The sequence below is a fragment of the Stenella coeruleoalba genome, assembly GCF_951394435.1.
Source record: "Stenella coeruleoalba genome assembly, chromosome: 19".
In the NCBI taxonomy this organism is placed as follows: domain Eukaryota; kingdom Metazoa; phylum Chordata; class Mammalia; order Artiodactyla; family Delphinidae; genus Stenella; species Stenella coeruleoalba.
Genome location: NC_137165.1, coordinates 10,546,533 through 10,571,279, shown reverse-complemented (window position 1 = coordinate 10,571,279; position 24,747 = coordinate 10,546,533). Strand labels below are relative to the sequence as shown.

The window sequence follows — 24,747 nt, the reverse complement described above, 5'->3', positions numbered from 1 at the left end:
TGTCAGTTATTCTTAAATACGTATCTGCTATTAGTTCAACATGCACATTTTCAGTAAACCCTGGTCTCTATACTACCAGCAACTGGAGAAAAATTACCTCTGACCTGGAGGAAAGGGGAAGGAGGATTTTTAATAGGTTCATGAATAGGGCAAGTCTCATGGAAATGAACTACAGAAGATGCCTGATGTCCTTCACATGGGTTGAAGCTTATGATGAATTCTCTGGAAATCACTTTTCCTGTATGCAGAGCAAACAGCTGCTTGCTGGTCTTTCTGTGGCGAATTAGCAAATTCTCTAAGAGCTTTGAATTTAGGAGGGGAAGGAGGAACTAATATCCTACTTTCCTGCTGGAGTTCTGAATCTTTTCATTGATTGGCGTGTGTATGATGGGGCTGGGAGCCCCGAAAAGAACTTGAGAGTCTGGCACGAATATTTTGGGAAAGGAAGGATAAAAGACAATTTTAGTTCCATCAGACTCCCTCTTTCCCTGCTTGTATTACAGGAGCAGACCATGTCCTTTGGGATAGCAACTTTCTGAGGAGAATGTATGATTGTCATAGAATATATATCTTTCTTTTTCTGTGACACAAGATGATCACCAGTATCCTTCTCAACATTCAGATTTTGTGACATCTGAATGACTCATCTCAGAGGCTCAGTTTCTTCATCTGTAAATTGGGGATGATATCAGTATCTACTATATAACATCAGTTATTTGGAGGATTAAATAACCAATATTTGTGTGCACCTCATTAATTTTAAAAAATGAAATACTTTCCTTGAAGAGCGACTATTATTGTGGCAGAGAAAAGGAAACGCGTGTTTACTGGAAGGAAATACTTTTAGCAGGACAAGAAAACCATGGTTGTCAGCCAAAGTTAAGGACCCACGGAACCGTACACCCAGTCCTTCACTGTTGTCGCTCCGGACCTTTTTCCGGTTGTACCTCGGACCCTGCTCTCCCCGCCCTCGGGAAATGAAATCCTGATCACGCTGCCAGTGCATGCTGGGAGTTGGAGTCCCCTTTCTAAAGGCTGCGGGTGGCGGTGATATCAGCGGCGTCGCCGGGAGCCACCAGCACGTGGCGGGAAGGGGCGGCGCGCGCTAGCTGTCGGCTCCCGGGAGCGGCAGGAGCTGCCCGCTTTCGCGCCTCCAGTCGTGTTGCCCTCCCGACATGCCCGAGGAGGCGGGCTTCCCGCCGGGCAAGAGATTCCGGCCGGGCGCCGGGCCTTTGAGGCGCGGCGGGTCCTGCCCTCACGGGCGGCGAATGGTGATGCTGCTGACCGCGGGCGGCGGCGGCGGCGGCGGAGGTGGCCGGAGGCAGCAGCCACCCCTGGCCCAGCCCTCGGTCAGCCCCTACCGTGAGGCCGTGGAGCTGCAGCGCCGGAGTCTGCCCATCTTCCAGGCGCGGGGGCAGCTGTTGGCCCAGCTCCGAAACCTCGACAGCGCCGTCCTCCTCGGTGAGTGACCGCGCCGGCGCGTCCTTCCTCTCTCCCCGTTCGAGCTCCGCGAGAACAGCTTTTCTTAGGTGTTTCTCCCCGCCTTTCACTCGTTTCTACAACAAACCTGACTGCCTTTTCTGTTCGGGGCCAGGAGAGGGGCCTCGGAGGAGTCAGACAAGCCCGTTCTGGAGGTGCTCACAGCCGGTGTGAGTGACTCGCGCCTTCGGCAAAGACTCGCCTTCTGTGCGGAAGGGTAGAGGGACGCAGCGGGAACTTTGGGAGCTTGGAAGAGTGGATCTGAGCCAGTCGGGGAGGGAGGCGTTGGACGCAGAGGAGAGAGCCTGCAGCATAAGAGACAAAGTGGAGGCGAGAGACGGTCCGGTCTGACGGAAGTAGCAGTTTCTGGTGCACGAATTAAGAAGCAGAGTTGAGGGCCGGGGACCAGTTACAAGGGGCTTTGATCCCCAACGTTTAAGTAAGAGGAGCTCCTGAAGGACCGAGAGGATGAGCCTCCAAAGAGGTGAAGGAGATCCAGGAGAGCTGATAACCTAAGGAACAGAGTTGTAAGAGGAAGGGAGTGAACAGATGCAACAATGAAAATGGGGACCCAAAAAGTGCCCACTGGATTGGATGCGAGGTATCAATTGGGGATCGAGTTGAGCGCTGTTTCGGCAGAGCTCTGGGAGCTGATTTGTCACTGGGCCGAGGAGTAGGTAGGAGGTGAGGGCATGAAGGCAGTGGGAGCAGGCTTCTGTTTTGACAAAAAGGAGGGGGACCTAGAGGAACTTCCAGATATTCATAGGTTCAGGGGAAGAACTCAGTAGAGAAGGAGGTTGAAGATGCAAAGCGGGCACTAACAGAGCAGAGACAGAGGGCATGGGGAACGGGGGCCCTTGGCAACAAGGGCTAGATGCAGAGCGGGCCTGGATATCCAAGAGGCTGGGGGGGCTGGAGAAAGGAGGTAAGAATGGGGGTGACTGCAGAAAAGCTTGCAGGGGGAAGTGGCGGGAGATCACCTTTGAGGACTTCACTTTCCTATGAAGTAGGCACGGGAGCTCTGATGAGGATGGGCGTTACAGGGTCCTTGGGGAGGACGGGGACAAAAGAAGGGCTGCAGAAACAAGAACAAGGATCAGCGGTGGTGCTGGTGCTCAGGTGCATTTAACCCCACGGCAAACTCAGGTCAGTGTCAGCACAGTTGGGTTAGTTTACTATAGCAACGCTCAGTTTCTTGGTGTAGGAGCAAAAAAGATGGACAGGGAGACATTGATCCCGGTTTGGGTTTTGCCTGATGAACTCAGCAGGAGGAGCGTAGAATAATCAAATTCTTCGTCCGTGATTTGTGTCTGGGTCAGGAAGGATGAGCAGTCAGAGGGGAGAAAATGGAAGAACCACGGGACTGTAGGACTCTGTGAGGTCAGGGAGGGGTACTGGTAGCTGTGGGGGGAGGGATGCACAGGTTTACAGTTCTTTGTTGTGACTGGGCACTGGGAAGGGAACACAGGAGGGTAGAAAATAAGGTTGGGTGCTTACTGTATGCAGATGCTGAAGTACATGGAAGAGACGGACAGGCCATCTCTGCCCCCCAGGGGCCTCTGATATTGGAGGGGGACAGAAACATTTAAATGCTTTCACACAGTGTAGGGTGATCAGTGATGGACGAGATGAACAAGGCTCTAAGGAACACAGAGGAGGCGGCGCAGCCCCTGGGGGGAGAGTTTGAGGTCTAACGCATGTACAGTTTGTCACGCAGGCAGCGTGGGGGCAGATATTTCATAACAGTGTGGGCAAAGTCAGAGGGTTTGAAAGGAGGCGGCTGGCTGGGGAATGGTGAGGAGTTAGCTGTGGCTGCAGTGTAGGAGCAGATGTCTCTCTTCATGGCAGTGCATTTACATCTCGTTTATCCCTTTGAAAAGTAGGACATTTTTATATAACGTTTGTATTCCATTGTATGTTCTTACTATACTGGTTACTGTTGCTGACCACTTACGTTGTTTCTAATTTTTGGGTGTCATGAGCAAAGTTGACTAAAACTCTTTTGAAGCTGTATTTTTATACACATCTTTATTTCCTTAGAATCAGTTCCTGCAAGTGGAATTGTGGGTCAGAGAGTACAACATTTTAAAGATTTTCCTAGTATAATGTGGCCCTCCAAGAAACAATCCCAATTAACACTCTGCTGGCAGTACATGTGGGTACACATTTTCCCGTGGCTTTATCAGCTTAGAGTATTTTCTTATCTTTTCCTTCTGACTTTGATCTGTTTTGTGAAGTATGTTTCAGTTTGCATTTTTAATTTTGATGTGGACCATTTTTTTTTTTAGGCTGCATTGGGTCTTCTTTGAGGTGCTTGGGCTTCTCATTGCGGTGGCTTCTCTTGTTGCGGAGCACGGGCTGTAGGCGCGGGGGTGTCAGTAGTTGTGGCGTGCAGGCTCAGTAGTTGTGGCTCGTGGGCTCTGGGGCACGTCAATTTGCATTTAAATGAGACTTTTTTCTTTCCTAGGGGAAACCGGCTCTGGGAAGACAACGCAGATCCCTCAGTACCTGTATGAAGGGGGGATTGGCCGCCAGGCCATCATTGCCGTGACCCAGCCTCGCCGAGTGGCTGCTATCTCTCTGGCTACCAGAGTCTCAGACGAGAAGAGAACCGAACTCGGGAAGCTGGTACCTAACTTCCTTCTTTACTGACAGTTCTTGGTCCCCTAACCCCCACTCCCGGCCCCCTGACTTTTATTTTTCTGAACAAGACTACTTATACATCTCAAGCTTCTTTCTTGCCACAATTGTGTCAGCCTCTCTCAGAGTTCTTTACCAGTTCCTAAGAGATCAGAGGGTCTGTCAGTCTCACTTGCTTTGCTTTCAAAATCTGTTGGCAACTTGGATAAATTAGCTGTTTTTTTCCTGAGCACTTTTTTTTTTTTTTTTTTTGCGGTACGCGGGCCTCTCACTGTTGTGGCCTCTCCCATTGCGGAGCACAGGCTCCGGACACGCAGGCTCAACGGCCATGGCTCACGGGTCCAGCCGCTCCGCGGCATGTGGGGTCTTCCCGGACCGGGGCACGAACCCGTGTCCCCTGCATCGGCAGGTGGACTCTCAACCACTGCGCCACCAGGGAAGCCCTTCCTGAGCACTTTCAAGGCTTCGGTAACATCTGCTAAGTCTTTTATCTACATTTCTTTCTACAAACTTGTAAGCATTTTTCTAGTATATAGGTGGGTATTGAGAATGAGTCCAGAACTGTATATAAGCCAGATTTATTCGTGTTTGTGTGGGTGTCTACCCATTTGACTTAAAAACGTCTTGGACATCTTTTCATATGTGTACATAGCTTCACTTGAAACTATGAAGTAGCTGGGAGGAGGAGGCTAGTTTTAAATTCTTTGTAGTGTTTATCATCATTGCAGTTGAAGGCGTGTGTCCATTGCCTTGGGAGCAGGGCAGGGTCGGAGTTGGTCCTGTTCGCTGCGATAGCACCAGTGCCTGGCACCGTGCTGGATACACTGGGTGCTGAACACACGTTTGCTGAGTGAATGAGTGATCTCTCCACACAGGTTGGCTACACGGTGCGCTTCGACGATGTCACCTCGGAGGACACCAAGATCAAGTTCCTGACGGATGGCATGCTTCTGCGCGAGGCCATTTCAGACTCCCTGCTTCGGAAGTACAGCTGCGTCATTTTGGATGAAGCCCATGAACGGACTATCCACACGGATGTGCTCTTTGGGGTGGTGAAAGCTGCCCAGAAGAGGCGAAAGGAGCTGGGGAAGCTGCCTCTCAAAGTAGGTGCAGCCTGTGCTGCTGAGGGACCCAGGGCAGTGGGCATGGGGGGGCGCGGGCCTCCTCGGCAGCCTTCAGGGCTCAGCAGGGGCACAAAAAGGCTGGTCCAAGCTTGTCCCCATCCTCCGCCCCTGTCTCACACACAGGTGATTGTGATGTCGGCCACGATGGACGTGGACCTGTTCTCCCAGTATTTCAGCGGAGCCCCCGTCCTCTACCTGGAGGGCCGGCAGCACCCGATCCAGATTTTCTACACCAAGCAGCCCCAGCACGATTACCTGCACGCGGCCCTGGTCTCTGTCTTCCAGATCCACCAGGTAGGCACCGGGGTGCAGATTCCTGGGAAGGCCTGTTTGACCTCGAGCATTCAGCCTTGAACAGAAAAGCTGCTGAACGAAACCATTCTGTGAGCTGTGTCCTGAAGTTGAATATGGAGTTCGTTTGCCATGTCCATATTTTTATCCTTTTTCTCAGTGTCTTTTTTTTTTTTTCTCTAAAAAAAATAATTCAACTCTGACCAGCATCTTTCCTCAGCTGAGCCAGAAAACGTCCATATGTTAAAGCAGTGGCTTGCAAGCATATTTTGATTGGAACCCCCAATAAGACACACATTTTATATTGCAACCCAGGACACAATGTGTAGAACTGAAGTGAGTCTTAGGAAACACAGTCTCCTTTTACTACATGTGATGTCCTCTGGTATTTGCTGTCTCATTGAAAAAAAAAAAAAAGTTGGTGTATTAACCAATAATGGGTTGCAATTTAGAGTTTTCTTAAAAAAAACAAAAAACTGTACAGAGGAACATTTCAAATATTTTTTTCATTTTATTAAACGTTTACTTAAAAATTCGAGTGATTAAATCTCATTTTTTGGTTTAATTTGTATAATATCGACTGTTTTTACCTTTCCATTAAGTTTCTGAAAAAATCTAGAAGCCAACTTTTGAAAGCTAATTTTTATTTTAAGCTCAGTGATGGGTGTATAGTTTAAAGTTTAAAAAGTCAAGTACTTAGTTCCAAAAAGCTCATAAAAAAAAACAGGAACTGCTTTCACTTTCCTAGCCCAGATCCTGCTCTTGAAGGTACACCTTCAATTTCTTAACTGTTTCCCTTGGATGTTACTTTCCTGTTTCTGAAACATCCTCTCAAATGATCATATCAGGGGCTTCCTTGGTGGCGCAGTGGTTGAGAGTCCGCCTGCCAATGCAGGGGACGTGGGTTCGTGCTCCGGTCCGGGAAGATCCCACGTGCCGCGGAGCGGCTGGGCCCGTGAGCCATGGCCGCTGAGCCTGCGCGTCCAGAGCCTGTGCTCCACAACGGGAGAGGCCACAACAGTGAGAGGCCCGCATACTGCAAAAAAAAAAAAAAAAAAAAAAGATCATATCAGGATGTCTTTTTTTTTTTTAATTAATTTATTTATTTTTGGCTGCGTTGGGTCTTTGTTGTTGCACGCGGGCTTTCTCTAGTTGCGGCGAGCGGGGGCTACTCTTCATTGCAGTGCGCGGGCTTACTGCGGTGGCTTCTCTTGTTGCGGAGCGCGGGCTCTAGGCGCACGGGCTTCAGTAGTTGTGGCTCGTGGGCTCCAGAGCGCAGGCTCAGTAGTTGTGGTGCACGGGCTTAGTTGCTCCGTGGCATGTGGGATCTTCCCAGACCGGGGCTTGAACCCATGTTCCCTGCATTAGCAGGCGTATTCTTAACCACTGCGCCACCAGGGAAGCCCCAGGACGTCTTTTTAAATCAAATATCAGTCTTTACAATATTACGACCCTACGTTGTGCACCATCGCAGTGCCTTGTTCCTTGTTCCACACAGTCGTACAAGATTTCTATGTACGTACAGCCAATTTTTCCCCAAGGGTTCTAACATCTATCACATGCCAATCATGAATATTTTTTATGTGTTGAAACACAATCCACTTTTTCCCGGGTCCTTTATTTATGCTGCTTTTCTGCTCCAAACAGGTTGCTCTCCTAGGTCTCCGCACAGCTGTCCTCTTGGCTCTTCCCTCTGCCACCCTCCTGTGTTGAATCCCACGACAGCACCCCGTGTCTGCCCAGCCTCCTGGCCGCATCGGGTGGAGGAGGGGACTGGGGGGTTCAACCACACTGTACTCAGACTTCCAGCGGACACTTGGGTCCTCATGCCGGCACAAGCCCCCGAGGCTCGCTCTGAGCCCGAGCCTTTGTGGCTTCTCCAGGGAAGTGGGCGCACCACTTTCCTACCACCCCGTCTGTACGCTCCCCCATCAGGACTCCCTCTGCCCGGCCAAGTCACTCACTTCCCGCCCCGTCTCTTCATCTTTCAAAAATGGGTTGAAACCCTGTCTTCCTGGGCTTACACCCTCACCGTCATTTTGATAGTATTTGGAGAAGGTCAGGGTGCCTTGTTTAGCTGCTAAAAGCAAACTTGAGATGAGGATTTTTCATGAATAGTGCCTGCAGTGCCCTCAGGTTACATGGTAGCTTTGATGAGCCCTCCCCTTGATGAAGCTTTGACTGTTGTAGATTTTATTCTGGGAATTCCCTGGCAGTTAGGACTCAGTGCTTTTTACTACTGGGGCCCGGGTTCAATCCCTGGTCAGGGAACTAAGATCCTACAAGCCACGCCACCAAAAAAAAAAAAAAGATTTTATCCTTTCTGTGTGTGCGCACCTCTGAACATTTGTCCTATTAATACCAGGCTAAAAAACTACATGCACACGTATAAATACATAGATAATAGATATATGTATTCATGCATAGACATATATATATATATATATAGACACATACACATGCACAACATATAGATAATTACTAAATATTTTTCAGTTATTTTGCCAAACAAGTACTCTACAAATTAATGTATCTGAACAGACGTCAAAGAAAGATTGGATCAGTGGGTGTGCAATTAACACTTACATGTTCTTCTCTTTGTGAGGTGAAGGATCCAGTTAAGCCTGGGATCTCAATCCCTTGTCCACGTTCAGCATGCTTTGGGGTTTATGAAAGTACACTTGATGGCCTCATTCAATTAGGGCTCCTCTTCCAACATGAGTGCTTCCGGCCATTTCCGTGGATCAGGATTTCCCCAAGTTGTCTCTTTTGTCAGTTCCATCTTTCAAGATGATTATGAAAGGAAGGCAGCGTCATGCAGATTTTATTTGCTTGCCTGATTGTGCTTTTCATGGCATTGTTCTCGCTGCAAAAGCAATCTGGCCATCTTTCTTCAAAATCTCCTTAATTCGTTTTTAAACATAGCTGGCTAACTCGAGTACGTTGCAGCCGTGCGTTCTCGGTGTGGGTTTTCTCCCAGGGGAGACACCAATGTTTAGGCTCATTTATGTCTCCAGAGTTAAGAAAAATAACTGGGAAAGTTCATCCGTGACCATTGTTCTGTGCAACCTGTGCTCCTGTCAAGGCCTAGTAATCCCACTCTGCCTTTTCTGTAGGAAGCCCCCTCCTCTCAGGACATCCTGGTGTTCCTCACTGGGCAGGAGGAGATCGAAGCCATGAGCAAGACCTGCCGGGACATTGCCAAACACCTCCCCGACGGCTGCCCCTCCATGCTGGTCCTTCCTCTCTATGCCTCCCTGCCCTACGCCCAGCAGCTGCGCGTCTTCCAGGGGGCCCCGAAGGTGAGTGCACCCCTTCTTCTGCCCAGCCCCATCCCTGGGTACCCAGACGGATGCACCAGTGGGGCCTGTGCTCCTGTCAGCAGGCTCCAGATAAGGTGTGTGGGACGGGATGTGCAGGGACCACACACATGAACTGGAAAGACGCAGGAGGGTAATGCGGGGCTGCAGACACAGCCCTCCCATGGTCAGAACAGGGAGACAGCTGTCCGGGGGTGAGGGAGAGGCAAAGGCAGAGGCCAGGGGCTCAGTGAGTGACTCTTCCAAGGTCCCCCGTAACAGAGCCTGTGTCCACAGTACGTCCCTCGGGTGCCCATGCTGTGCCAGGCACTGGGCCAGCACTTGACACATACTGTCTCTCATCCTCTCGAGAACCGCAAGGTGGGCCACCATCCCAGTTCCGAGGCCCCAAGGGGTGAAGTGACGGTTGCGCAAGGGGCACAGGAGGTAGCTGGCAGGGCCAGGACTCCAGCCCACATCTACCTGCTTCTGAATCTTGTGCCTCTCCCACCACATCTCATTGCCTCAAAATAAACTTTTAAGGCTGAAGCATTCCCCACACCCCACCCCGCCCCGCCCCGCCCCGCCCAATTTAGTGACCAGCCATCAATATTAATGACTGTCATAATAAAAAAGTCATCTCTTCTTGCTCATGAGTGAGTTGTGACAATTCACGGTGAGGAATGTGTTTTAAAACTTCTGAATCATATGTGTGTCATATGGCTCTTTGGTTTTCTTCCTCCTTTTAGGGCTGTCGCAAAGTGATCATTTCAACCAACATCGCTGAAACCTCCATAACCATTACAGGAATAAAATATGTAGTTGACACGGGCATGGTTAAAGCAAAGAAGTATAACCCCGGTGAGAATTTGTAGCTCCTGATGTCTCTTCTCTGTGTAGTGAGCAGCCTGTGTCCCAGTTTCCCCCAGATGATTGTCTCATGTCCGTAACTACCTGAGATTCGGGCGGCAGCACCACAGTCCAGCAGTCAGGGCCAGAAAGGCACGTGAGGCAGGAAAGAAGAGCCCAGAAGTGGCACACCTGGGGACAGATGGTCAGGGACCTGGGCAGAGGGCATGCAACCCCGTCAGAAGGTAGGCGAGGATGCTGGCTCTCAGGCCAGGGACAGCCTGATACCACATCAGAGGCTTCCTCGGAAATGACATCTGAGCTAGGCTGGTTTGACCTCCAGTCTCCCAGGAAGGAAGCAGACCCCCCCAGGCTGGGGCGAGGCACTAGCTGTTTCCTGAGTGTGTGCAGTGGGCAGCTTGCTTGAAGTCATTTTTATTCAGGTCTGTTTTCTACCTTGCTTTACTCCACAGAGGATTTGAGGCAGCTGAAATTATGGCTCCCGAACGTTTAATTGAAATGCACTGCTAAGCCTTCAAGGGTGCTGTCATTCATGTGTGTCTCTGGGGACCACGTATGTGAAAGGGCTTGGTTCTCTAGTGCCTGGCACAAAATACACCTTTATAAGAAAATCGGTCTTATTCACTCCTAGGCGTAACAGCATTACATTGTCTCTCTTTTATAATAGGGCAGGAGGGAGGATGCAACACACAGGGGACTGGAGGCATTTCATTTTGGGGTCATCGTTTGATGTGGGACCAACCATCCTGGTTTGCTGGAAACTGTCTCAGTTTTAGCACCGAGAGTCCCAAGTCCTGGGAGACTCCCTCAGTCCTGGGCAAACGGGGTTGTGGTCACCTGTGATCGAAGCCAAGGCCTCTGAGATCTACTCTCCTGGGTCCCTGCCCCAAGCACGAGGTCCTTCTGATGTTTTAGTCACAGGTTTCACACGGTGTTCACAGCAAAGGCCTTGCTTCACCACAGACCGGTCTGGTTTCGTGCTTTCTGACGCAGGCTGGAGCTCTTCTGGACTCGTGTGTCACAGAGAGGGTCCCCGTGTGTCACAGAGAGGGTCCCCGGCGGTCTGAGCAGTGCCTCTCATTGCCCACGCTGCAGAGTTTGTTCATGTGACGAGCAAAGCACTAACACGGGCCATTCTCCCACCAGACAGTGGCCTGGAGGTGTTAGCTGTGCAGCGGGTGTCAAAGACTCAGGCCTGGCAACGCACAGGACGGGCTGGCAGAGAGGACAGTGGTATCTGTTACCGGCTCTACACGGAGGATGAGTTTGAGAAGTTTGAGAAGATGACAGTGCCAGAGATCCAAAGGCAGGCCCAAGGGGCTCCCACACCTGCCCTTTGTCCTGAGGCTTCTGTCCCTGTGGCCCGTATCCTCCAACTGACTCTCCTTGGTGGGCGGCTCTTGCCTCGCCGGCTGGGGGGTCAGGAACACCTGCGTGAACCACCTGCGTCTCTCACACTTGCAGGTGTAACCTGGCGAGCGTGATGCTGCAGCTCCTCGCAATGAAAGTCCCAAACGTGCTCACCTTTGACTTCATGTCCAAACCATCTCCAGGTAGGTGGGGTCTTTGGGAAGGTGTACAAAATGGACAAAAACAACCAGTGGACTCCAAAAAAAACCAACCAGGTCCTCCAGCGGTCTCCTTTTGTTTAGTATAATTTGGTGGATAACAACCTTAACTCCCAGAGAAGAAACTCAAATCATTAAAGGAAAGATGCGGTGCCGTCAGCACCATCGCGGTGCACAATCGGCGGCTTCATGTAGGCATCACGGGCGGGTTCCGAGACCACAGGAACCAGTGAAGGTGGTCGAGGGGGTCCACAGGATACTGCAAACCTAACAAAATCGTACTTTTGCCAGCAAAAGCACTGAAAAGATTAAGTTTCTTTGCTCTTGACCGGAATTTGATGGGCCCCTGCCCTTCACTGATAATCTCTCCATGTTGGAAAAAAAAATAATGGGGAGTTTTAATGATGGTAGCTTAGTACTTGGCATCTCTTCAACATATACCATTTTCTTTTTTTTCCTCTCTCTCCTTTTTTTTAAGTAAAGAAGCGCAACTGGTTAAAAAAGTAAACAGTCGATGGGTATACAGGGCCCCTCTGTGATGTCAGTTTCCCTCCTCTACAGCAACCGCTGTGAACATTTCCCAGTGTCTTCTAGAGAAAATCTTTGCAAGTACATATAGTCTTTTATTTATTTATCATATGAATTTTATTTCATCAGTCCTTGGGCACGTATATTCCATCCTCCTCCCAGACTGGGGTGCCTGCAGAAAGGGTTGTGATTGGGTGTCTCCAGCCCCAGGTGCAACAGCACTTATGGGCCATTCACGCACCTTTCCAGCACTTCTTCCAGAAACAGGCCAAGAGCAAAGGCACCAGCCTTCAAGACTGAGATCAACTTTGCTTTTTTTTTTTTTTTGGCTGTACAGCTTGCGGAATCTTATTTCCCTGACTGGGGATCGAACCCCGGCCCTCCGCAGTGAGAGCATGTAGTCCTAACCACTGGACCGCCAGGGAATTCCATATAGTCTCTTTTTAAAACACAAATAGCAACACACATTGTGCACTGTTCTACACTTTTTTTTTCTTTTTCTTGCTAAATCTCTACATACAAACGAGGCACATTCCTGTCAGGTGGAAATACCGAAGCCACACCTGTGCATCCGTTACCAGGGCTGCAAAGCCTCCGGAGGCTGCCACACTCCCCACCTCAAGTTAACCACCTCCCAGGTTTTGTCCGTGAATCCCTCGCTTTTCTTGAATATTTTATTCCATGCACGTGCATTGTTTCGGTTGGCATGTTTATGCCTCGATTTCCCAGTGACCTTCCCTTTTCGTTCATCATGTTTTATAAGGTTTATGTCTGATGCATTTTCATTACTAAATATTGTTCTAGTCTATGAATAAACCAAAATGCATTTATCCTTCTACCGATAGACATTGGCACATTGCTTTTTCTTTTTTTTTTTTTTTTGTCCCACCACCACTATCCCCTGCCACTTTCCCCCCTTGGTGTCCATGTGTTTGTCCTCTACATCTGTGTCTCTATTTCTGCCCTGCAAACCTGTTCATCTGTACCATTTTTCTACATTCCACATATATGCGTTAATATACGATATTTGTTTTTCTCTTTCTGACTTACTTCGCTCTGTATGACAGTCTCTAGGTCCATCCACGTCTCTGCAAATGACCCAATTTCATTCCTTTTTATGGCTGAGTAATATTCCATTGTATATATGTACCACATCTTCTGTATCCATTCGTCTGGCGTGGGCATTTAAGTTGCTTCCATGTCCTGGCTATTGTAAATAGTACTGCAATGAACATTGGGGTGCATGTGTCTTTTTGAATTATGGTCTTCTCAGGGTATATGCCCAGTAGTGGGATTGCTGGGTCATATGGTAGTTCTATTTTTAGTTTTTTAAGGAACCTGGATTCTGTTCTCCATAGTGTCTGTATCAATTTACATTCCCACCAACAGTACAAGAGGGTTCCCTTTTCTCCACACCCTCTCCAGCATTTGTTGTTTGTAGATTTTCTGATGATGCCCATTCTAACTGGTGTGAGGTGATACCTCATTGTATTTTTGATTTGCATTTCTCTAATAATTAGCGATGTTGAGCAGCTTTTCATGTGCCTCTTGGCCATCTGTATGTCTTCTTTGGAGAAATGTCTATTTAGTTCTTCTGCCCATTTTTTTATTAGATTGTTTGTTTTTTTAATATTGAGCTGCTTGAGCTGTTTATATATTTTAGAGATTAATCCTTTGTCCGTTGTTTCATTTGCAAATAGTTGCTCCCATTCTGAGGGTTGTCTTTTCGTCTTGTTTATAGTTTCCTTTGCTGTACAAAAGCTTTTAAGTGTCCCATTTGTTTATTTTTGGTTTTATTTCCATTACTTTAGGAGGTGGGTCAAAAAAGATCTTTCTGTGATTTATGTCAAAGAGTGTTCTTCCTATGTTTTCCTCTAAGAGTTTTATAATGTCTGGTCTTACATTTAGGTCTTTAATCCATTTTGAGTTTATTTTTGTGTATGGTGTTAGGGAGTGTTCTAATTTCATTCTTTTACATGTAGCTGTCCAGTTTTCCCAGCACACTTATTGAAGAGACTGTCTTCTCCATTGTATATCCTTGCCTCCTTTGTCATAGATTAAGTTGACCATAGGTGTGTGGTACATTGCTTTTTTCACTTAATGTATTTTACAGATCATTTTCTCTCTGTGTAGATATTTATTACATTCTTAGAATTGCATCTTTATTCTTTAATAGGCAATGCATTTTCATGGTTCAGATTTAAAAAGAATAATATAGTAAATAGTGTCCTTCTCACCAGGGGCCTCTGAGGCACCTGGTATTTCCATTGCTGTGTGTGTGCGTCTGGAGATGCAGGTCCCTGTACGATGTCCGAGTGTATCTGGGGGTGAAATTCATAAGTGTAACTTTGCTGGGTTTCAGATTTACACACATATTGCCAAATTGCAGGCCACTATTTAAAGAGAGTTGAGCTGAAGACAATGTTGTGCTTAACAGCTTTGAAAAGCATCTCATGGGGACAGTATGGCTGTGGTCTTTGCTGTGGTTTGACGTAGGCTTCTCAGAAGTGCCCTGAAGTAAGGAACTAGCTCCAGCTTCGTCCTGTTCTGAATGTTCGACTCCTTTTTATGTCTTTCTTTAGATCACGTTCAGGCAGCCATCGCCCAGCTGGAGCTGTTGGGTGCCCTTGAAAACAAGGACGGCCAGCTCACCCTGACTCCAATAGGAAGAAAGATGGCGGCTTTCCCGTTAGAACCCAAATTTGCCAAAGTAAATGATATCCTCTCCTCAGTCCCCTTTCTGTGTGTTACGGGTCAGCCATCCCAAAGGAGACTCCTTAACCCAGTGCTTCTAGATTAATCTTCACTTTTTCTCTTAAATAATTATTAACGCCTACTTATTAACGCCTAACTCTGACTTACGCTCAGTGTGGGATTCAAGCCATATTAAGTCATGAGCCCTACCCACATGGAATCATGCGGGGAAGGCAGCCCTCTGTTTTACAGAAAGTAGAATAACATACGTAGTCATGGTTTTAGAAACACCTGCCCCTTAAGGCTTACAAGGGAAGCTGCAAAAGCAATGTATGGAAATACTTTATTCAGAAGCCAGGAGAAAACTAGGCTTACACAGTTTTTAATTGTGATTTGCAGACCATCCTCCTGTCCCCCAAATTCCACTGCACGGAGGAGATACTGACCATCATCTCCCTGCTGTCAGTGGACAGCGTTCTCTACAACCCCCCCTCCCGGCGGGATGAAGTGCAGGCTGTGCGGAAGAAGTTCATAGCCAGCGAGGGCGATCACATCACCCTGCTTAACATCTACCGGGCCTTCAAGAACACAGGCGGAAACAAGGTAGGCCTTGTCTCTTTCCCCTTCTCAAACGATGCCTCCTTTTGGGCCTGTGAATGGCAGATGTCATTTCAGAAATGTCTGCGCGCAGGGAGGTTACCAGGGAAGGCATGATTCCCGTCTTTCCCTCTACTTATGTTTAACTCATACCTAACGTTGGCCAGTTCGTTAAGTATTTGTTGACCCAGTTTCTTAGCTACAAAATGATTTGTTTCCCCACCTGCCCCTAACTTCCTTCATAGCAGATTTTGCTTGTATTTCAGTTCCCTGGACCAAGATGGAAAATGGCTGTATTTTCTTTCACTTATCAGTAAAATAAAATAGAATAAAATCAGTCATTGTAGGGAGTTCCCTGGTGGCCCAGTGGTTAGGATTCCGGGCTCACTGCCATGGCCCAGGTTCAATCCTTGGTCAGGGAACTGAGATCCCGCAAGCCGGGTGGCACGGCCCACCAAAAAAAAATATATATATATATCAGTAATTGTGCTATATATAGCATGCATGCTTTATCTGTACTTTAATGCAAAAAAAATAGCCACCACCCAGTTTTGGTAGTTATAAACATTTTGCTGTATTTGCCTCAACTTATTTTTAAGGAAATAAAATGATCTGGACACAACAAGAGCCCTGAGCTGCCCCTTTTGCAGTCCTTCCTCCCTTCTGTAACCCCAGTCAAGTCTGTCTGGGTCCTGGTGGGCAGCAAAGTGCTTTCACTTTGTATGCGCAGGCGTCGTATGCTGTAAATGCTTCTTCATGCTACCTTTTTGCAACTTGTTTCCGTCTCCTCACCTGCAGTGCCCATCCCGTCCTGGTCTCTTGTGCACAAGGGGGAGAGTTGCTCTGGGGTTGATACCCAGGAGTGGACCTGCCGGTCTTCGGGCAGCTGCATCAAGCTTTCCCAGCTGGCATGTGCGTCCACAGAGCTGTCAGCACCTCTTTATCCTCCCCGGAGTAGTGCAGAGGAGTTTCGATTTCCACCAGCCTCTCCAGCTCTTAGTTGAAATGACTTTTCATTTTTGCCACGTTGAGGGATATGAAGTACTATCTCAGTTATTTGAAACTGCACTGCCTTGATTCCTCAGGACACCGAGAACCTTTGCTTAAGTTTATTGTCATTTGTAGTTAATCTTCTGTGAGTGGTCCATCCATGTCCTTTTTCTACTGGAGTACTGGTCATTTTCTCACTGATTTGTAGGAGTTTATTTATTTATTTTTTAATATATTCTGGAGGTAATCATTCTTTACTGGGTGTAGTGATGCAGATATCCCAGTCATTAGCTTTTTTCATCGTGACTTACCTATGGAATTTTTTGGTTCTACTTTAGTTTACATTTTTACTGTTTTCCTTTATGGTTCATGCTTTTTGCTATAAAGATATTTTCCTGTATTTATTTTTGGCAACTGAAGTTTTCCGTCTGAATTAGAACAGTGTTCTAAAAATTATGCTGGGACTTCCCTGGCAGTCCAGCGGTTAAGACTCCGTGCTTCCACTGCAGGGGGCACGGGTTTGATTCCTGGTTGGGGAGCTAAGATCCCGCATAACGTGTGGTGCGGCCCAAAATTTTTTTTTAATTAAAAATAAAAATTGTGCTATGTTATTTTCTTTATAGAAATGAGAGAACTGTGATATCTCTTTTTTCTCCTATTCAGGATTGGTGCAAAGAGAATTTTGTCCACAGCAAGAATATGATGCTGGTAGCTGAAGTCAGATCACAGCTGAGGGATATCTGCCTAAAGGTATTCTTCCTCCTGGTGTTCACTTGGGGGCTATGCTGTCACTTTTTTCTAGGTGAAAAATTTCAGGTTGCTTATTGCAAGTGATTGCAAAAAAACCCTCTCATTGTAGGAAAATTTTTAAATAAGGAAGAAAGTAAAACTTACCCACAGCTCCACCTCTCCCCAGTTTGGTCTGTTTTTTTATAGCCCTGTTTTTATTTTATTTTATTTTTTTATTTATTTATTTTTTGGTGGTACGCGGGCCTCTCACTGCTGTGGCCTCTCCCGTTGTGGAGCACAGGCTCCGGACACGCAGGCTCAGCGGCCATGGCTCACGGGCATGTGGCATGTGGGATCTTCCCGGACCGGGGCACGAACCCGTGTCCCCTGCATCGGCAGGCGGACTCTCAACCACTGCGCCACCAGGGAAGCCCATAGCCCTATTTTTAAATGAATTTTTTACATCATTAGTTACATTGTATGTATAATTTATATTCAGCTTTTATAAACTTTAAAAGTGTTTTCCAATGTTATTAGAATTCTTCTTAAGGTTTGTTTTTTTAGTGGAAATATCTTTGTTATTTTTATTCAGATTACAAAAACCGTGCATAATTGTTACAGATTGATACAGTGCAGAAAATAGTGATATATAATGCAGAAAGTGTAAAAGTCTCCTTAATCCTGCCCCTGCAAAGATAAATAATAGTCTGGTGTAGATCCTTCTAGAATTTTTTCCTGTGTATTTACGTTTTTATATATGTGTGGGTATACACATATACATGGATACATATATAAAATTTTCTTTTTTTTCTTTATTTTAATAGATTTTTATTGGCGTATAATTGCTTCACAATACTGTGTTAGTTTCTGTTGTACACCAAAGTGGATCAGTCATATGCATACATATAGCCCCATATCCTCTCCCTCTTGAGCCTTCCTCCCATCCTCTCTATCCCACCCCTCTAGGTCATTGCAAAGCACCAAGGTGATCTCCCTGTGCTATTCTGCTGCTTCCCACTAGCTGTCTGTTTTACATCTGGTAGTGTAAATATGTCGATGCTACTCTAAATCACCCCAGCTTCCCCCTCCCACCCCGTGTCCTCAAGTCCATTCTCTAGGTCTACATCTTTATTCCTGCCCTGCAGCTAGGTTCATCAGTACCATTTTTTTTAGATTCCATATATAAATGTTAGCATACAGTATTTGTTTTTCTCTTTCTGACTTACTTCACTCTGTATGACAGACTCTAGGTCCATCCATCTCACTACAAATAACTCAATTTCATTTCTTTTATAGCTGAGTAATATTCCATTGTATATATCATACCACATCTTCTTATCCATTCATCTGTCGATGGACATTTAGGTTGGTTCTGTGTCCTGGCTATTGTAAATAGTGCAGCAATGAACATTGTGGTACATGTCTCTTTTTGAATTATGGTTTTCTCAGGGTATATGCCCAGTAGTGGGATTGCTGGGTCATATGGTAGTTCTATTTTTAGTTTTTTAAGGAAACTCCATACTGTTTTCCATAGTGGTTGCATCAATTTACATTCCCACCAACAGTGCAGAAGGGTTCCCTTTTCACCACACCCTCTCCAGCATTTATTGTTTCTAGATTTTTTGATAATGGCCATTCTAACCGGTGTGAGGTGATAACCTCATTGTAGTTTTGATTTGCATTTCTCTAATAATTAGTGATGTTGAGCGTCTTTTCATGTGTCTCTTGGCCATCTGTATGTCTTCCTTGGTGAAATGTCCATTTAGGTCTTCTGCCCTTTTTTTTTTTTAATTTATCTATTTATTTATTTTTGGCTGCATTGAGTCTTCGTTGCTGCGTGCGGGCTTTCTCTAGTTGCTGCGAGCGGGGGCTACTCTTCATTGCGGTGTGCAGGCTTCTCATTGCGGTGGCTTGTCTTTGTTGCAGAGCACAGGCTCTAGGCGCGTGGGCTCAGTAGTTGTGGAATGCAGGCTCTAGAGCTCAGGCTCAGTAGTTGTGGCGCAAGGGCTTAGTTGCTCCACTGCATGTGGGATCTTCCCGGACCAGGGCTCGCACCCATATCCCCTGCATTGGCAGGTGGATTCTTTACCACTGAGCCACCAGGGAAGTCCTTCTGCCCATTTTTTAATTGGATTGTTTGGTTTTTTGATATTGAGCTCCATGAGCTGTTCGTATATTTTGGAGATTAATCCTTTGTTGTTTCATTTGAAAATATTTTCTCCCATTCTGAGGGTTGTCTTTTTGTCTTGTTTATGGTTTCCTTTGCTGTGCAAAAACTTCTATGTTTAATTAAGTCCCATTTGTTTATTTTTGTTTTTATTTCCGTTACTCTAGGAGGTACATCAAAAAAGATCTTGCTGTGATTTATGTCAAAGAGTGTTTTTCCTATCTTTTCCTCTAAGAGTTTTATAGTGTCTGATATTACATTTAGGTCTTTTCCACTTGGAGTTTATTTTTGTGTATGGTGTTAGGGAGTGTTCTAATTTCATTCTTTTACATGTAGCTATCCAGTTTTCCCAGCACCACCTATTGAAGAGGCCATCTTTTCTCCATTTTATGTTCTTGCCTCCTTTGTCTTAAATTAGGTGACCATATGTGCGTGATTTTATCTCTGGGCTTTCTATCCTGTTCCATTGATATATATTTCTGTTTCTGTGCCAGTACCATACGGTCTTAATTACTGTAGCTTTGTGATATAGTTTGAAGTCAGGGAGCCTGATTCCTCCAGCTCCATTTTTCTTTCTCAAGATTGCTTTGGCTATTCAGGGTCTTTTGTGTTTCCATTCGAATTGTAAATTTTTTGTTCTAATTCTGTGAAGAATGCCATTGGTAGTTCAATAGGGATTGCATTGAATATGTAGATTGCTTTGGGTAGTATAGTCATTTTCACGATATTTGTTCCTCCAGTCCAAGAACATGGTATATTTCTCCATCTGTTTTATGTCATCTTTGATTTCTTTCATCAGTGTTTTATAGTTTTCTGAGTACAAGTCTTTCCCCTCCTTAGGCAGGTTTATTCCTGGGTATTTTATTCTTTTTGTTGCAATGGTAAATGGGATTGTTTCCTTAATTTCTCTCTCTGATTTTTTGTTGTTAGTGTATAGGAATGCCAGAGATTTCAGTGCATTAATTTTGCATCTTGCAACCTTACCAAATTCATTGATTAGTTGTAGTTTTCTGGTAGCATCTTTAGGATTTTCTATGTATAGTATCATGTCATCTATCTGCAAACAGTGACAGTTTTACTTCTTCTTTTCCAATTTGTATTCCTTTTATTTCTTTTTCTTCCCTGATTGCCATGGCTAGGGCTTCCAAAACTATGTTGAATAAGAGTGGACATCCTTGTCTTGTTGCTGATCTTAGTGGAAATGCTTTCAGTTTTTCACCATTGAGTATGATGCTTGCTGTGGGTTTGTCCTATATATAGCCTTTATTATGTTGAGGTAGGTTCCCTCTATGTCCATTTTCTGGAGAGTTTTTGTCATAAACAGGTGTTGAATTTTGTCAAAAGCTTTTTCTGTGTCTATTGAGATGATCATATGGTTTTTATTCCTTAATTTGTTAACGTGGTGTATCACATTGATTGATTTGCATATAGTGAAGAATCCTATGGGATGAAGCAAAAGCACTTCTAAGAGGGAAGTTTATAGCAATTCAATCTCACCTCAAGAAACAAGAAAAATCTCAAATAAACAATCTAACCCTACACTTAAAACAACTAGAGAAAGGAGAACAAAGAAAACCCAAAGTCAGTAGAAGGAAAGAAATCATTACAATCAGAGGGGAAATAAATGAAATAAAAATGAAGAAAACAGGGCTTCCCTGGTGGCGCAGTGGTTGAGAGTCCGCCTGCCGATGCAGGGGACACGGGTTCGTGCCCCGGTCTGGGAAGATTCCACATACCGCGGAGCGGCTGGGCCCGTGAGGCATGGCTGCTGAGCCTGCGCGTCCAGAGCCTGTGCTCCGCAATGGGAGAGGCCACAACAGTGAGAGGCCCACGTACCGTAAAGAAAAAAAATGAAGAAAACAGTAGCAAAGATCAATAAAACTAAAAGCTGGTTCTTTGAGTAGATAAACAAAATTGATAAACCCTTAGCCAGATTCATCAAGAAAAAAAGGGAGAGGACACAAATCAATAGAATTAGAAATGAATAAGGAGAAATCACAACTGACACCACAGAAATGCAAAGGATTACTATATGCCAATTGAAAGTGTAATTAAAACTCTTCCAACAAACAAAAGTTCAGGACCAGATGGCTTCACAGGTGAATTCTATCGAACATTTAGAGAAGAGCTAACACCAATCCTTCTCAAACTCTTCCAAAAAATTGCAGAGGGAGAAACACTCCCAAATTCATTCTACGAAGCCACCATCACCCTGATACCAAAACCAGAAAAAGATACCACAAAAAAAGAAAATTATAATCCAATATCACTGATGAACATAGATGCAAAAATCCTGAACAAAATACTAACAAACAGAATCCAACAACACATTAAAAGGATCATACACCATGATAAAATTTTCTTTTTAAAACAAAATGTATAACACTTTGTTTTGCAATTTGTTTTTTTCCACTTGGAGTACTTCTTGAATACTTTGTGTCTAGGCTGTCTTGCAGTGCCTGCATATGTCTATCTCGTTCTTTTTAGTGACTTCATAGCATTTCACTGTATTCACTACAGTTTATTTAGCCAAGCCCCTAATGGTGATGATTTAGGTTGTGCTGTAATCATCACCTTCCTACATAAATGTCTGTGCTCTGGTACACATAGAATGAACTTATAGGTGGGGAGTTTAGATTTTCATAGACATTGCCAAATCATCAACCAACAAGTTTCCTACGAGCTTATGTTCCCTCTTAGAGGACATAATGTTTATATATTCAATGGCTATGACGCGCCACATTTTACCTCAAAGGTGGGCTTGTCTGTGTTCGCGTTCTCCTGTGTTGAGCACTGAGAGAGTGTCTACCTTTTGCTGCTGTGAGCAACTCTGTGGTGACTGTCTTCGTGTGTAAGGCGTCTTTGGAGACAGCCCGCGTCGCGGACCATCCGCACGTCCCTAGGGGACAGTTGTCATCCTTACCCAGACCTGTGCCTGATGCCAGCGGCCCATTGTTAGCACTAGAGTGACTTCTTCTCATAGTAGCGTGCTGTGTTCTGCATTATACCATTTTCGAACCCTTCTTGTACTTGAACAGCTCTCCTGCCACACCATCCCTTGGCTGCGTGAGTTCCCTCATTTTCTGTTGACAGTAGACGTGGTGCTCCTCCAGCAGCACTGATCTCAGGTGTTGCAGGCAGCCACCCGGGTGTCAGCCTCCACCGTGGGCCCTGCACCCTGGACTGCGCTGGGGGCACGTGGCTCCATCCACCACGGGTGGTGGCACAGTACTCACGTCTGGGGTCTTCTCCATGTCTCGCTTCCTCCCGAACCAGATGTCCATGCCGATCCTGTCGTCGCGAGGGGACACAGAGAGCGTCCGCCGCTGCCTGGCGCACAGCCTCTTCATGAGCACCGCCGAGCTGCAGCCCGACGGGTCCTATGCCACCACGGACACCCACCAGCCCGTGGCCATCCACCCCTCGTCCGTCCTCTTCCACTGCAAGCCGGCCTGCGTCGTATACACGGAGCTGCTCTTCACCAACAAGTGCTACATGCGCGACCTTTGTGTGGTGGACGCCGAGTGGCTGTACGAGGCTGCCCCCGACTTCTTCAGGAGGAAGCTGAGGGCCTCCAGGAACTGAGCCGCCCGGGGCGGAAGCTGGGCCGCAGCTGGCCTCGCCGTGGACTCTCAGGCTGGCACCCAGAGAGCCGCGGTCGTATCGGGCGGATTATGCCCGGCCTCTGGGAGCTTGAAAGCATCTTTGTCTAAACTCCTCAAACTGAACCACACAGACATGCAGCGACCTTGGAGACTTCAAAATGATGCTTTCAGTTCTTGCTGGGTGACTTTGGGTGACTTAGTTAACTTCTGAGCCTCAGTTTCCCTATCTGCCAAGTGGGGGTGATAATAATAATACTTACAGGGTTGGGGTCATGAGGTTTAGAGCAAATGGAAGGAAAGTACCCAGAACTGTGCCTGCCCACGATAAACACGCCGTGGATCGTGAGCCGTGGAGCTCGGTTGCTGTTACTGCTTTTCTACATGATGTGAAGCAGGTACAACAAACCCCGCTGAGTTCCCAAGAGTGAGGGGGGTCATCTGGAAAGGGGCCCACCAGATCTCACAGAGCTGTTGACCTTGGATCTATTTTAACTTCTATCTGCATACGGACTTTATAACAGAAAACACAAGAGATTAACTTCGGTTTCAGGAGGGAGGTGCTTTGGGGCCGTAAACACTTGAGCCTAAGGTGCGTCTCTGAGCTGAGCTTACGGCATTTCTCCTCTGGCCCTGCGGTGGGCGGAGGTGAGAACACAGGCAGCTTTGGCTCATCCATCACCTCATCTAGTGTTTATGTTCTTTTATCTTATTTATTTCCTATGATCATTTTTTCCTTCTTAGGGACCTGGGGACAGCCTGGCTTTGCCACTCGCCCCTCTCTAGCCCTCATTTTCCATATTTGTCAGAGGGGATTAGAGGGTCTCCACAGTCTCTTCCTGTTTTCATATTTTGAGGAGGGAAAAGACACCAAAAGTCCTTCTTAGCTATTTAATTATCAAAAGCAAATAATCTTTCCCCAGAGAATGCTATGCCCTAGAAGACGCCAAGATTTAGCCCTTTTATTGTGCTTAATTGGTCAGAACACACATGTGCAGTATTTTGGTTATTCCTTTACTTAATAGAGGCCTAGGATGTTTAGGGTTCAAAAGGTATTGGTAAAAGAAAATACAATTTTTAATAAAATGTTCAAAAGGTATTGGTAAAAGAAAATATTGTATTTTTAATAAAACGTTCATCATGCTGGTAAAAAATGGGGAGTGGGGTAATTTATTATGTTCCTCAGCAAATTATATAGAGGTATTCTCTGGGGCAAGGAAAATTTAGCTTTTAATCATTTATGTCCAGCTCAAGTACCTGAACCGTTTCAGGAAATGTATATTTTTTCTGAGCAGGAATAAGGGGTAAATAGCGTCTATGTTTCTGTACAGAAATATGTTTGTCACTAACATTCTGGTAGAATTTTCATACAGTAGTTTTTTATTGGGCTTTTTAAAAAGTTAACTTTTAACATAGCTGCTCAGGGATTAAATCAGATTGGAAAAGCCGGTCTGACTCTCCATATTACTACAAAGAAATACATGGTTGTTTACATTGAGCTGCAGGGGATAGATAAGTACACTTTAAACTTTCTTAAGGAAGTTAAATGTTTCACAGTGATGTTGCAATCTAACCTTGAGCTACTCTTTTCAATCCTACAATCTCCAGTGGTGTGCCACCTTTTTTCCAACCTGTGAAATCCATATCTAGGTGAATCACTAGCTCCCTTGAGCAGCTTCATGTAAATAGATGCACTCCAAGCAGATCACATGCCTCAGATGTTTGTCTTCTGCTTCTAGTAATCATGGAGTGTGAAACCCCCAGAGCAACATAGATCTAAGAACTGCCAACACCCAGTTCTTGGTAAAAACCTTTGGTAAAGAGATGCCAGAATGGAGACAGGTTTTTGCTCTGTGGATAAGACGGATTATGTACTGTGATGCATAAATCCATTTAATCCAGCTGTGAAGAAATGCTTAGAACTGTGGCCAGGCATCTAAGATACCATTCCTTGTGCATAGAAGGAAACACTGCACCTGTGGGGAAGCAAGAATTTTATTATATTTTATTTGATCAGAATATTATAACTTGCAGCAAAAAAAAATCTAGTTGGTTCAGGTTTATGTTGTATTTTGAGTCTGTTCTTGTTCAAACAGAGATAGCTCTAAAGAAGCACTGGCTCTTGTATATAATGCTCAGATTTGCACATGACTATCAAGTCCATTAAAA

General features: G+C 45.9%; 1 protein-coding gene across 2 annotated transcripts; it reads left to right on the top strand.

Moving 5' to 3' along the window:
• The first annotated feature begins 1,061 nt into the window (after nucleotides 1–1,061).
• Nucleotides 1,062–24,747, top strand: DHX33 (DEAH-box helicase 33). Of its 2 annotated transcripts, none has more exons than XM_079904716.1 (12): nucleotides 1,062–1,461; nucleotides 3,947–4,107; nucleotides 4,995–5,222; nucleotides 5,367–5,537; nucleotides 8,651–8,836; nucleotides 9,583–9,694; nucleotides 10,850–11,009; nucleotides 11,168–11,256; nucleotides 14,382–14,509; nucleotides 14,893–15,096; nucleotides 16,744–16,830; nucleotides 22,253–24,747. In XM_079904716.1, the coding sequence occupies exons 1-12, from the start codon at nucleotides 1,176–1,178 to the stop codon at nucleotides 22,559–22,561; spliced, it is 2,121 nt and encodes a 706-aa protein (XP_079760842.1). In that variant the 5' UTR covers nucleotides 1,062–1,175; the 3' UTR covers nucleotides 22,562–24,747. The 2 variants fall into 2 exon arrangements, with proteins under 2 accessions (XP_079760842.1, XP_079760843.1); XM_079904717.1 differs by lacking the exon at nucleotides 1,062–1,461 and adding an exon at nucleotides 1,495–2,080.

Bases quoted from the DNA above. Each gene is read 5' to 3' on its own strand.
- DHX33 (XM_079904716.1), top strand. From the start codon at position 1,176: ATGCCCGAGGAGGCGGGCTTCCCGCCGGGCAAGAGATTCCGGCCGGGC. The intron at 11,257-14,381 runs GTAGGTGGGGTC...GTCTTTCTTTAG, and splicing joins CATGTCCAAACCATCTCCAG to ATCACGTTCAGGCAGCCATC. The intron at 16,831-22,252 runs GTATTCTTCCTC...CTCCCGAACCAG, and splicing joins TGAGGGATATCTGCCTAAAG to ATGTCCATGCCGATCCTGTC.